The sequence below is a fragment of the Callorhinus ursinus genome, unplaced genomic scaffold, assembly GCF_003265705.2.
Source record: "Callorhinus ursinus isolate GAN/ISIS: 27379988/994484 unplaced genomic scaffold, GSC_fseal_2.0 scaffold51, whole genome shotgun sequence".
In the NCBI taxonomy this organism is placed as follows: Eukaryota; Metazoa; Chordata; class Mammalia; order Carnivora; family Otariidae; genus Callorhinus; species Callorhinus ursinus.
Genome location: NW_027397113.1, coordinates 3,873,928 through 3,888,355, shown reverse-complemented (window position 1 = coordinate 3,888,355; position 14,428 = coordinate 3,873,928). Strand labels below are relative to the sequence as shown.

At 50.8% G+C, this 14,428-nt stretch overlaps 1 protein-coding gene across 1 annotated transcript; it reads left to right on the top strand.

The window, feature by feature from the left end:
- The first annotated feature begins 474 nt into the window (after positions 1 to 474).
- Positions 475 to 3,918, top strand: LOC112829546 (glutathione S-transferase P). The gene is made up of 7 exons (XM_025879212.2): positions 475 to 587; positions 931 to 966; positions 1,255 to 1,361; positions 1,481 to 1,568; positions 1,942 to 2,045; positions 3,362 to 3,469; positions 3,648 to 3,918. Coding segments are annotated over exons 1-7 (633 nt in total). The 5' UTR covers positions 475 to 586; the 3' UTR covers positions 3,837 to 3,918.
- The last annotated feature ends 10,510 nt before the right edge of the window (positions 3,919 to 14,428 follow it).

Genomic DNA, 14,428 nt, shown 5'->3' with positions numbered 1-14,428 from the left:
CCTCTCTTCTTCGGACAGATAAGGCTCTCATCCGCATTTCCCAGTCATTGCAAAAACGGCAAAATCGTCAGATTTGTCCCCAGAAACCTTTACCATAGCTTGCTTATCTCAAATGATACTGCTTTGCTATTCCTGAATGAACCCACTTTGCTGGTAAAATAACTGCCTGTTTTATTTTGAAGGTGGACAAAGGGTGTGTGCCTCTGAGGCCTGACAACCAAGCAGGGAAAGAAGCAGGATTGGGCAAACACTAAGGTCTCCGGAAAACTGGGCAACTGGTACCCTAGCCCTTGCCAGTGAGCCCGACCAGGGCCCGGCCGAAGTTCCGCACATCCCTCAGGCCTGCTGCAGGGGTGCCGGGGGCGGGGAGGGCCGCCGGCGGGGTTCAGGCTCGGGAGGGGAGGGGGCAGCGGGGCTTCCGGAGCACCGTGAATCAGCACTGGGGCGGAGCGGGGCGGCGCGGGGCGGGGCGGGGCGGCGCGGGGCGGGGCGGGGGAGGGCGGGACGATCGGCCTTCCCGTGCTGCCAACCTCCGTCGCCACCGCCGACCTCCGTCGCCACCGCCGCCTCCGCCCGCGTTGCAACCAGTGAGTCCCCGCCGCCCGGGCTCCCGGGGATGCTCCCAGGGGCCTCGGGTAGCTCCCGGCTAGAGGCCGGACCGCCTGCTTCGGGCCAGAGTTCGTGGAAGGCCCTGCACTCCCCCGGTTCTCCCATCCCTGCGTCGGGATGGGGATCCAGAGGGCCCACGAGGCCAGCAGCGCGCGGTTGGGGCCCGCGGCGGGGGGTGGGTCGGGCCCTTCCAGCGCACAGGCCTGCTCCTAGGGTCCCGGAGTGAGCAGAGCAGGAAGTGGGACCCCGGGGAGAATAGATGGGTGCTGTCTCCCTTCCGTGATACCCTGCCTCTAACAAACTTGTCTCCGTCTGCTGCAGTGCCGCCCTACACCATTGTCTACTTTCCTGTGCGAGGTAGGGGCCCTGGCACTGGGAACTGGGGGAGGCAGAGGTTGGGCCTGCAGCCCAAGACCCCAAGACCCCCACCCCACCCCTCCATCACGTGGGTACTAGCCTGGGCCTCCTTCCCTTGCCCCTGAGCTCCCAAGGCTGGAGTAGCCAATCTGCTCACTGAGGCCTGGCCCCTCCCCAGGGTCCAGCGAGGTCACCAGAGCAGTCCCTGCCCCCGTGGCCCCTCCCCAGGGCGCTGTTGAGGCTGGGGTCTCTGCACACGTCCCACCACCCTGTTCTCCCCTCCCCCAGGGCGCTGCGAGGCCATGCGCATGCTGCTGGCTGACCAGGGCCAGAGCTGGAAGGAGGAGGTGGTGACCAAGGAGAGCTGGCTGCAGGGCCCGCTCAAGGCCTCCTGTGTGAGTGACTGCGCCCTGGCAGGGGGCAGGTGCTGGGCCTTTGCGGGGCAAAACTAGGGTGGGGGGCAGCTGAGCTCAGCATCTCTTACTGACCTTTGCCACGCCCCCCCTCCCCCCAGCTGTATGGGCAGCTCCCCAAGTTCCAGGACGGAGACCTCACCCTGTACCAGTCCAATGCCATCCTGCGACATCTGGGCCGCTCCCTTGGTGAGTCTTGAGGCTGCGGGTGGCCCAGGGCAGGGGTGGGCAAACATCAGCCAGCATTCCCGCTCATCTGCTTGGTGCCTGCTCTCTGACCCTCTTGCGCTTAAGTCAAGCTGTCTGGTGACACCATGGAAGGGAGGCAGGAGGAGGCATGAGGAGGTTGTGTAAACTGACCACAGCCAAGCCCAGGTCTGCCTGCAGCTCTTGCACTCTGCCATGCTGCCTCTCGCCGAGTTCTGAGCACTTACTGGGCATCAGGACTGGCCCCTTCTGTCCCCGTCCTCCTTCCGCCTCCCTGGCTGTGCCCACAGGCAGCCGCGTGCCTGTCAGTAGCGTGTCAGGTGTCAGTCCTGCATTTTGCTCTCCTGCTGCCCAGGGCTGTATGGGAAGGACCATCGGGAGGCAGCCCTGCTGGATGTGGTGAACGATGGTGTAGAGGACCTTCGCTGCAAATACGTCATGCTCATCTACACTAACTACGTGAGTCCGGGCGACGGGGACCGGCACGGGGGAGAAGGAGGGAAGGCTTCCTGTGTTCTCGCCCTGCTCCTCCGTCATGCGGCTCTGGCCCAGCCCTCCCTCCAAGTCAGGGTGTCCCGGGCTAGGTCGGGCTCTGGGCTGAGGACCAGGAGCTGCTACGGACGAGACCTAGCTCTCGCCCTCAGTGCCAGGTGATGGACCCAGTCAAGTAGTGGTCAATGGCACGACCTGCAAGGGCAGGAAACCTCGAGCCAGACGTGTGCCTGAATGCCTGGGCTGTGGAGGGCAGGGCTTCCTAGAGCAGGTGGAGGGGGAGGAGAAGGATCTGTAGCCAGCCTCTGGCAAGGGGTGCTGGCACCTCCGGGGGCGCAAAGCATGAAGACATTGAGTACATTTGGGGGCCTGGGACCAGTTTAGCAGAGGCAAGGCATGTGTGTGCCTGTCGAGAAAGAGAGGGAGAGAGTCAGGGGTTGGAGCTGGGGGTGGGGGGAAGCAGGCCCAGGTCCTGAGAACCTTGAACCATCTGGCTGGGTACTCCCCTGATGGCAGTAGGGGGCCACTGAGGAGTCTAAACGGGGCCGTGTCGGAACGTGGGGTCTTGAAGGATACATTTTTTTTTAAAGATTTTATTTATTGGGTGCCTGGGTGGCTCAGTTGGTTAAGCGACTGCCTTCGGCTCAGGTCATGATCCTGGAGTCCTGGGATCGAGTCCCGCATCGGGCTCCCTGCTCAGCAGGGAGTCTGCTTCTCCCTCTGACCCTCTTCCCTCTCGTGCTATCTCTCATTCTCTCTCTCAAATAAAAATAAATAAAATCTTAAAAAAAGATTAAAAAAAACTTTAAAAAAAAAAATAAAGATTTTATTTATTTATTTGAGAGAGGGAGCACAAGAGCGGGTAGGGTCAGAGGGAGAAGCACATTTCCCGCCGAGCAGGGAGCCCGATGCGGGACTCGATCCTGGGACTCCGGGATCATGACCTGAGCTGAAGGCAGTTGCTTAACCAACTGAGCCACCCAGGCGCCCCTAGGAGGATCTTCCGAGGCTTTTGGAGTAGTCCAGGGAGATCATGGAAGAGGTGGAAAGGTGGGAGTGGGGTAGAGAAGAATCAGCGGCTGACCTGGATAGGATGTGGCAGTAGCTGGGGCGGGGGGAGGGGGTGGCGATGAGCAGAGGAGCATGGGGGGCCCCAGCCTGGGTGGGTGGCAATTCACTGAAATGGGGCAAACAAAAGGGGCATCTCCGGGCTGAGGTAGGGGCTGGGGCAAGCAGCAGTGTGAGGGTCAGGAGGGTAACACACAGCGGTGTCTTTCTGGCAGGAGGCAGGGAAGGAGGAGTACTTGAGGGCACTACCAGAGTACCTGAAGCCCTTTGAGACGCTGTTGTCCCAGAACGAGGGGGGCCAGGCCTTCATCGTGGGCAACCAGGTGAGCATCTGGCCCTGTCCTGCCCCTTCTGCACCATCCTCTTCTTAAAGGTGGAAAACAGGTACAGAGGGGACTCATAAACCCATTACTCACCAAAACTAGGCAAGACTTAGGGCACACCTCCGGCCCCCTTTCCCCCAGCCCCCACCTGCTGAGTCCCCGGCCCCCTGTCCTGCAGATCTCCTTCACCGACTACAACCTGCTGGACCTGCTGCTGATTCACCAGGTCCTGGACCCCAGCTGCCTGGACTCCTTGCCCCTGCTCTCCGCCTATGTGATGCGCCTCAGCGCCCGGCCCAAGCTCAAGGCCTTCCTCGCCTCCCCCGAGCACGTGAACCGCCCCATCAACGGCAACGGGAAACAATGAGAGCTTGTGGAACCCCCCGTGGGATGCGGGGGCTGCCTTCCTTCCTTTCTCCAGGACGAATAAAATTTCTAAGCAAGAAGCAGTGCTGTGAGCGTCAAATTTCTTGGGGAGGGGCTCTCAGACCCTCAGCAGTCAGGTTCGGGGGAGGGACGGGGCAGCCAACTAGGGATGCTGGAATCCTAAAACACATCGGAATTTCTCCTTAGAGCCCTCAACCCAGGCTGTGTTTAGTGAACTCCAGGAGTAGGAATAAAGAGACAGAAAAATTAAAAAAACAGAAAAGTATGATTTCTGCCCTGGCGGTGCCCACAGTCTAGAGGGAGGAAAGGCTCCCGCATATAAACATGCTTTCTAGTTTCAGCAGGCCACCTGCCGCGGGGCCTCTGCGCGGGACAGGAGAGCCCAGGAGCTGAGGGGCCCAGGGGGAGGAGGGGTGTGAGCAGGAGCTCAGGAGCTCCGGGCAGCCCAGGCTGGGTTGGCGAGAGGGTCAGTCACTTCTGCTCAGGCGGGGCCCTCCTGGCTTTGTCCTGCATTTCGGGCACAGGGTGGTCCAGGTGGCTCTCCCACCGCCTTCCCTCACCATCCACGTTAGTCGGGCAAAGAGAAACAACACAGCCTAGGAGGTTGGTGGCGGCCTGTCTGCAGTGGTAGGAGGCTTGTTCATGGGTGTCCCATCACAGGAGACTGGCTGCATCGGAGGCCCAGGCCCCGTGGATTAGGCTGCCATTCGAGAGCCTGGGGAGGCCTGGAGCAGGTTTCTCTGGCTCAGAGCGGCCTGGGGCAACTGAGTGCAGCCCTCTTTGCAAGAGACCTTTTTCTACCATTCACTGGCCGGCCGGAAAAATGACACTTCCCTGTCCCCCTTGCAGTCGGGAGGGGCCCTATGGGCCAGACTTCCATGCCGGCCGCTGCCAGGGCAAGAACCCAACACTGTCCCCCGCTGTCGCCACGCCCTGCACAGGGACAACATGGAGCAGAGACCCCACTCGTGTGTGGCGGACCCATGGTGTGGTTGAACAATGACCATGTGGTTTTACCCTAAGTGCTAGTGTTTAGAGCTGCTATTACTACAGCATGATCTGACGCATACTGTCTGGTCCGTCCTTTGTTCTCTGGCTAAGGGCATCTGGTCCCCTCCCAGCTTCGTCCTGCCTCCGGAGGTGATCGCGGAAGAGTTGAGAGAGAGAGGGTTGTGGGAGTACTCTCCCTGCGCCAAGACCAGGCCCCCCTGACCCCCAGACCAGACCCTGAGAGTGGTCAGCGATGGGCAGCTCAGACGATTCCCTCATTTGGGAGTGGAGGAAGATCCCCGGCTGAGGGAGGCGACTGGACATGGGGCTCCAGGCCAGGACAAGGTGGAACAGACGGATGAACCCTATCCCAGGGCTGTAGGCACAACGGGGGCTGCTCCTGGGGGCAGCGCCTGGCCTGAAGACCCTGGCCCCGTGATTTGGCCACTGGTCAGGGGGCGAGCACAGGAAGATTTCAGAGCTAGGCAGTGCCTGCTAGCTCTGAATACTGCTAGGCAGTAAATACCTCTCGGACGTCTCATTCACGGAATCCCAAAGGCCCTGTCCCCCACAGACTGATGGAGACTGGTCTCTCCTCGGCCTTCTTCCACACCAGCATTTCCCTCCTCTCTCATCTGGGAGCCTTGCCCCTCATAGCCGGTTCCAGCTGTCCTCCGTGAAAATAAAAACCCGCAGATGGGGTCAGCAGCGCTGTTTACTCAGACTTGCTAGCAAGGGAGTTGGCTGCTGCTGCTTGTGTTCCTCAGAGCCTGGGCAGGCAGAGAAGTGGGAGGGTTTCTGGGGAGACAGAGAAGCCTTCAGGTGTGCCCTGACGGGGGGCCGCCAGCCTGGGGAAGCAGAGGGTGGGCTCAGGAAAGTGGGGTGTCCTGTGTCACTGCTCTGGGGAGCAGATTTGGCTTTTTCTGGTTGGTCCTAAGTAGGAAAAGGAATAAAAACCAGGGAAGCTCTCACTTATTAGTCAAGTCCTGGACATTCTGGGTGGTCGTTCCAAGGCTTACTGTCTGGCTGCCTGCATTATTCCTATAAAGAGCAGTCTGACCTCCCACCAATGTGACCCACGACTGCCGGTGTCCTGGCTGGCTAGTGCAGAGAAGAGGTTAGTTTTCCGGGCAGATTGCTGCAGGTTGTGAGTGAGAGTTCTGCCTTCATACGTGGTCTGGCCGTGGTCTGTTGTGTACCCAAGGGTCTCATCTTTCTGGAGACATGTGACCCCAGCCACACCCAAGGGAAACCTCTTCCTCAGGCATCTGATTAAAACTCAAGTGGAGAAACATCCTGCAGGGAGAGAACAGGAGCCTTCACATCCTCTTTTCTGGGAGCAGCTCCTGACGCACTTTTGAGCCCTGGGGGAGACTGGACGCTTGATCATGGGGCATCAGAGGACGAGTCTGAGTCACCCATCGGAAAACAAGACAGAGATGGTGTGCCACACAGCACCACCCCCAGGGCACGTGGTTACCACAGGACCTGCTGAAAGGGTCCCAAGGCCCCAGGAGATCTCAGGAACTTGGAAGAGGCAAGACTGGGGGATTGGCACTGGGGTCGTTGGTAAAGAGGTTTAAGAGTGGGCCTTGGGGGTAGCCTGGAATGCCTTGCCCAGAGGACTCAGCTGCAGAAAAATCCAGACAGTCGGGGCTGATGGCCTTCAGCAGGCTAGCATTGCTTTGCCCTTCCCCAGAACACCCAGTGCCAACTGGGTGGGTTTTCAGGCACCTGTTGTCGCATAATAAAGTTGGTGGCTCTTCACTGGGCCATATTCAGTGGGTGGGACTGGGTAGCCTGAGGGAAGATCTCCACACTCAACCTTGAGACCCCATGCCCAGCCCTCCCGCCCAGCTTCTGGAGCATGTGCAGAGAGGTCCATACCCCAGGTGGGAGAGCGGAGGAGTCCTATGGGAGAAGTGGAAACTGACACCGGGGGGCCCCAATGACAGGGTCTATGTTTGATAAACCTGCCGTGAGCTTTACGAGCCCCTCTGTCACCCAGAACTTCCATCAACTTTCCTGCTCACTCCTGACACGAAAAATATCAAAGGACAACAAATAATTTCCAGCTAGTTCAGAGCAATCTCTAACATAAAAGAGAGACAATAATAAACTGGGGAGAAAGAAAAGGAACTCAGAAAAAATAGAGACCATACAGGCTGCATCAGAAGCCTTCAGATAAGCTTTAATCATTATCTTCAGGGAGATAATAAAAGATATGACATCCAGGAGATGAGAAAGGGAGGCTCTTACAAAGAGCATTCAGAGAAAAAGAAGGAGCTCTTGGAAATTAAAAATGTGATAGAAATGAAAAATCTCAAGATCAAGTTGAAAAATACATATGAAAATAGAACAAAAGGATAAAAGCTTGGAAAGATGAGAAAACCTGTATTATTCCAGGAGGTCCAGAGAGAGGGAGAGAGTAGAGAGTAGGGAAAAGAAATAGTAAGGAGCAGATTATCAAACGAATAATGCGATACATTTTCCCAAGACTGAAGAAGAGGGGCTTTTGAGTTGAAAAGCACAGTGAGTGCCAGACACATTGAATGAAAAAGGAAGGAGATCATAAAATCCCAGAGCCCCCGGAGAGAACGTGAAGACCCTGCAAACTTCCGGAGGGAGAAACACACACACACACACACACACACACAAGGGATAAGGAATCTGGAGCTGCATCAGATATCTTGTGATTTTGAAACTTGTCCACAAATACTTTGACATTCGGCCATCTCTGTGCCCTCCTTGAGGCGGCCGGGATGAAGAGAACATAGTGGAAGGGACACTGTGGGGCTTCCCAGGCTGGGTTAGAAAAGGTCACCCAGCTTTGCAGTTTCTCTTGAGACAACTCACTTCAGTCATTGTGTAAAAGGTCCAGCTACAATACAGCTGCCACAGGGAGAGCCCACATGGAGAGACAAGAGAGGGTAGAAGGGGGATGCTGAAGGAGAGAGACAGATAGCCAGCCAGCCAGCCAGCCAGCCAGGTTGTTCCAGACTCCAGCTCCTCCCCCAGCCTTGTCCCACCAAGTGAGGGAAGATGCCTTCAAAATGGCGCCAACCACAACTGTCATCTGACTGTGATCACGTGAGACCCTGAGAAAGAACTAGGTGAGTCCATTCAACCTCCAGATTCATACTCTGACAAGGTATCTCATGGAAGGGGGAGGGAGGGCGAAGAGAAGGTCATGAAGATACACCTGCTCTCTGCTGTTCAGACCTGGAAGTGACACTCTTCACATCTGTCCCATTTGGATGCAAGGGGGCTCTGTGCCCAGGAAGAGGAAAGGAGTTCGGTATATAGTCAGTGTCTATCACATACAATCACAGATGCACGCACATATAGGAAGTTAGTATGTAATAGCAGTGGCATGGTGAATAAGTTTGAGAAGAAGAATGATTTAGTATTAGTAAAACTGATACGTCATATTGAGAAAAAGTACTGGATCCTTACCTCACACCATGTAAAACAATAACATCCAAATAGATCAATGGTTCTCAGCTGGGGGTGATTTTGTACCCCAGGTTACATTTGGCAATGTCTGGAGATATTTTTGTCATCACAACTTGTGGGGTGCTTCTGGCACTTTAGAGAAGGTGCCAAACATCCTATGATGCACAGACAGGACAGCTGCCCACAACAAAGAATTATCCAGCCCCAAATGTCCAGTGTCATGATCGAGAAACTCTGCAGTAGGGTTCACCTACGTGTGATGAGAAAAATAACACATTAACAGATAAAGGGGCTTGGTCAAGAAGAGCATGTGACTCTTTTTTTTTTAAATTTTATTTTAAAGATTTTATTTATTTATTTATTTGAGAGAGAGAGAGAAACAGCCTGAGAGGGGAGAGGGTCAGAGGGAGAAGCAGTTTCCCCGCTGAGCTGGGACCCCGATGTGGGACTCAATCCCAGGACTCTGGGATCACGACCTGAGCCGACGGCAGTCGCTCAACCAACTGAGCCACCCAGGCGCCCGAGCATGTGACTCTTGATCTTGGAGTTGTGAGTTTGAGCCCCACTTTGGATATAGAGATTATTTAAAATAAATAAACTTAAAAAATATTAGCAGTAAAAAAAGTAAGAGATTTCTTCATGACCGTGGGCTAGGGATGAATTTTGGTCCCCAGATGAATGCACTTCACTACAACAAAACTGAGGGTTTCTCTTGTCCAATGATGGTTATTGTTTATCAGATTATCCAGTGATATACTCAAAGGAAATATTTGCAACATCTGATGGGGTGAGGGAGGACCTGTAGTTTATAATGTTGGACTTGGAGTTCCCACTATCTTTCAGAATACCCCCAAAACCACAAAGACCACAAAAAAAACAACACACACACACACACACACACACGCACACAACACACCATCTGGCATGAAAGTTGGAGACATCTGGAGGGAGTACCATAAAGAGCTTCTATGTGCCAAATAATAGACCCCTACATTCATAAAGTGAAAGCTGATGGGAGGACAAGGACTTTGGGAGCTGGAAACAACAAATCTCAAATTCTGCAACAGGAAGACAGGGAAGGTGCCACCCTTTCAATTGCTCTTGGGACATTTACTCTAATAGCCATATATCATGGCTTAGAGAACGTTTTAGAACATTCCAGAAGAAAAGAGAGAACAGACAGGACAGACACCAGTCTCTCTTTATAAAGCAATACAATGAAAAATAACAAAGCCAGGAGACAGAAAGACCCTAATGCTTATAGTTAACAATATTAATTTATAATAGTTATGTATTATAAATCTCTCTTACAATGTCACATGTCAAAGAAGAAATCAAAACCAACATTGCAAAACTTCTAGCAAATTATGATAAAGAAGCACCATATTTCACTTTTTTTTTACCCATTATGATTTATTCTCTACAATACTTCATTAAAGAGTTCAATGATTTGCACTCAGAATTTATTTTTTTTAAGATTTTATTTATTAATTTGACAGAGAGAGCACAAGTAGGCAGAGCAGCAGGCAGAGGGAGAGGGAGAAGCAGGCTCCCCGCCGAGCCAGGAGCCTGACGTGGGGCTCAATCCCAGGACCCTGGGATCACGACCTGAGCCAAAGGCAGTCGTCGCCCAGGGTCCTGGAATCGAGTCCCGCAACCCGCTCCTTGCTCAGCGGGGATCCTGCTTCTCCCTCTGCCTGCCACTCCCCCTGCTTGTGCTCTCTTTCTGACAAATAAATAAATAAAATCTTAAAAAAAAAGAAAAAGGAACAATCCATCAAGAAAATATCCTTTAAAATATGGCTCAAAAAACATGGTTCAAAATTGGCTCAAGGAAAGAAACAACCATAAAAAAAATGGAAACCGTGATCAGATCAGCCCTAAGCAGAGGTCCCAAGTCCAGTTGGTCTTACCATGAATTCTAGCCATGCTTCAGGAAGGGAGCATTTTAACCCTCAGCAAACTCCTGCAATGAATAGGAAAAGGTGGAAAGTGATCATGTCATTTTAATAGAACTGGACAAGAGCCCCTGGAGAAAATGTAACTATAGGCCACCCGCCCTTATGAGCACTGAAGTGAAAACCAATCCAACATTACAATGAAAGAATAATACAGCATGACCAAAAGGTTTGTCCCTGGAATAATAAAAAATGAGAGCAGCAAACACTTACATAGCATTTACTATGTGCCAGGCCCTGTTGTAAGGCTTTACAGAGATTAAAACATTTATTTTGATTTTTTTTAAGATTTTATTTATTTATTTGAGAGAGAGAGAATGAGAGATAGAGAGCACGAGAGGGAGGAGGGTCAGAGGGAGAAGCAGACTCCCCGCTGAGCAGGGAGCCCGATGTGGGACTCGATCCCGGGACTCCAGGATCATGACCTGAGCTGAAGGCAGTCGCTTGACCAACTGAGCCACCCAGGCGCCCGAGATTAAAACATTTAATCATCGCAATGATACTATGAGGTACAGAGAAGTCAAGGAGCTTGCCAAATGCCACATAGCTGGTAGGCAATAGAGCCCAAGATTTAGTCCCAACTGGCTTCAATCTGTGCTCTTAGCTGCCTCACTCTGCCTCCCCTTTAGGTCAACCATAGTTTAATAGATTAGAAAAAAGATTGACTTAATTAAGAAGAAAGAAGAAAAACAATATGACCATCTGAGATATAGAAGAAGCATTCAATGAAACTGAGCACCCCATTCGTGATAACACTGTGCCTTGAAAAGGAGTTTCCTCTATGGTGAGCGCTGTGAATTGTGCAAGACTGTTGAATCACAGATCTGTACTTCTGAAACAAATAATGCAATATATGTTAAGAAAAAAAAGAAGAAGAAGATAGCAGGAGGGGAAGAGTGAAGGGGGGAAACTGGAAGGGGAGACGAACCATGAGAGACGATGGACTCTGAAAAACAAACTGAGGGTTCTAGAGGGGAGGGGGTGGGGGGATGGGTTAGCCTGGTGATGGGTAGGAAAGAGGGCACGTTCTGCGTGGAGCACTGGGTGTTATGCACAAACAATGAATCATGGAACACTACATCAAAAACTAATGATGTAATGTATGGTGATTAACATAATAAAAAATTTAAAGAAAAAAATAAAGAAAAGGAGTTTCCTTAGCATGATCAAGGTCTCTATGAAAAGCCTCAGCAAACCTCATACTCACAGTGCATCGTGCCAAGACAGTTGTCACACTTATGCTCCATCTTGAGATAAGAAATGGATCAGAGTCCTCTGGAAGTTTTCTCTTCCTGCTAATGGGAGGGGAAGCACATTTCCAAGGAGCCTCTGGGCAATCAACCAAGCCACATCCAGATCTAGGAGGGCAATTCAAATTTTATTGCCGGACCCTCCATAAGCAGAGTTCGTTAGCAAGCTATTTGGAGGTTAATTCCTCAGGATGCAGCAGGTGTCATGAAAGATCCTCCGAATGATTGGGGCAGAAGATATTCTACTGTAGAGGAAGGCAACAGTGTTGGGAGAGAAGCCTAGACAGATACTCTTGTGAAGGTTTCGAAGCTCCAGCTTTATCTGAAAAGGTTTCCTGGTATTATTGTTTACAATTCCATTTCCTTTGGCGTCTGCATCACCGATAACTTTTCTGCGGCCCCTCTGCCTTTCTGTTCAGAAGCAGCTACCGCTCATTAGGGGGAAAGCAGCTAGACACCCACCACCGGAATTCCGTGTCTGAATAGCCAGTGGAAAATGGCTGCCCTAAGGAAATCTAAAGCATGGGACACAAAAAGGAGAAACAACAATTCTAACAAATGGAATTGGGGACTTGAATATTAAGGTTTTTTTAAGATTTTATTTATTTATTTGAGAGAGAGAATGAGAGAGAGAGGGTACATGAGAAGGGGGGAGGTCAGAGGGAGAAGCAGACTCCCTGCTGAGCAGGGATCCTGATGCGGGACTCGATCCCGGGACTCCAGGATCATGATCCGAGCCGAAGGCAGTCTTTCAACCAACTGAGCCACCCAGGTGCCCCTTGAATATTAAGTTTTTACATACTTGCGTTCAAACCACGTCCCATATAAGGAAGCCCGCTACTATTTACCTTATTCCGAAGCTCTTCGTTGGTGCAATAAGAAAAAGAAACTAGAGTATGTCAATTATAATTCAATAATAAAAAGAGAGAGAGAGAAACTAGACGCCTAATATTGGAAACTAGTCACCTAATATTAGAGAGAAACTAGACACCTACTATCTACAAGATAGTAGACTCTCATTATTTTTCAACACGATGACCATCGGCATAGAAAACAGGAAAGCTTCGACAGACAAACTTTTATATGATAGGGGAGTCCATTAAGGGATCCAGATCAAAACTAATAAAGGCAGGGGTGCCTGGCTGGCTCAGATGGTTGGGTGTCTGCCTTCGGTTCAGGTCATGATCCCGGGGTCCTGGGGTCGAGTCCCTCACGGGGCTCCCTGCTCCACGGGAGGCCTGCTTCTCCCCTTCCCTCTGCCACTCCCCTTGCTTCTGTTCCCTCTCTCGCTGTGTCTCTCTCTGTCAAATAAATAAATAAATAAAATCTTTAAAAAGAAAAAAACGAATAAAGGCAAATCCATAGTGCTCTATTCACAAACAACAACCAATTAGAAAATGTTATTAAAACAGGGATCACAAAACATAAAAACAGAAGGCATCACATAAAATTCCTATATTTAAAAATGTGCACAATTTTTTAAAATTTTTATTGTTATGTTAATCACTATACATTACATCATTAGTTTTTGATGTAGTGTTCCGTGATTCATTGTTTGTGCATAACACCCAGTGCTCCACGCAGAACGTGCCCTCTTTAATACCCATCACCAGGCTAACCCATCCCCCCACCCCCCAATGTGCACAATTTTTTAAGAAAAAGTTCTAAATGTTTAGCGAAGAACCTAAAAGATCTGGAAAATGAGGAGTGACATCACATTTCCCGGGTGGGGAGACTCCATATTGCGAAGATGTGGATCTTCTCCAAGTTAATCTGTAATCCAGGGCATGTAGCTAAACAATCCTTGTGCATTTGCTGTGTGTCTGGCACTGCTCATATACTGTTCTCCAACCTAGCAGATGCTCCTTTAGGGCATATGTTATCCTAATTTCCCCTAGAGGGAACTGAGGCACCAGTCACAGAATCACACAGGTCATGAGTTGTGAAAGCAGGATTTTGAATCCAGGTCCTTAACCTTGAAGCTCTGGTGTTACCCGTAGATAATCATGTTTCTAAATCTGTTTGTAGCAACATGGACTCTTCTCCAAAATATAGTGTTGAATGAAAAAAGCAAGGTGAAAAACCGTGGCATAGCAAGAAATCATTACTACAAGTAAAAAGCACCAAACGCTCATATTTTTTTCTGCTGGAAGTGCATGTATAAGTAAAGGCATTTTTTTTTCTTTAAAGGATTGGAAAACAATATTGGATTCAATAGCATTTGGCTCAGGGGTGGAAGGATTTTTGTGTTGTTGTTGTTAAGGTCTATATTTTTAAGGATCGGTAGATGCATATGTTACTGTGAAGTGTTTATATATCACCTAGAAAACAGAGTGGAAACAAATGATAATGGGGATTAAATCAGAGTGGCGAAAACATGTTACTACTTTTTTTGTTTTTTTCTGTATATCTTAAATTCCCAACAAAGGAAAAAATACTGATTTTTTTTTCATTTTTCCAAATACAAAATTGGATTACAATATTGAGTAACCACCTCCCTTGAGAAGCTCTGTGCTGGGGGTTGGAGAAGAGAGAAGATTCGATTGTGCCATTGTCACACTGGACCTGCGGCAACAGTTGCTCAAGTGGTAGAAGAAAACTTCCCGGGAAGGTGACATTCAAAGGGTTCCTCAGGAGGAGGAGGAGGAACGGGAGGAAGACGGATCCTCTGGTGCAAATCCAGCTTGTGTGGGTAGAGCTGGAACTGGAGAGGTCAGCATCTGATCTTGAATGCCAGGCCAGGGGGCTTGGGCTTTGTCCTGAGGACACCGGGGAACCACCAAGGGTCTCAGGCAAAGGAGAGACAAAATGGATCTGACATTTAATCCCACTCATTCCATGGTGTAGAGAAGGAATCAGAAGAGCTGAGATGCGAGGTGAGGCTGGGAAACCTCAAGGATGCTTTAGAAAGTTCCAGA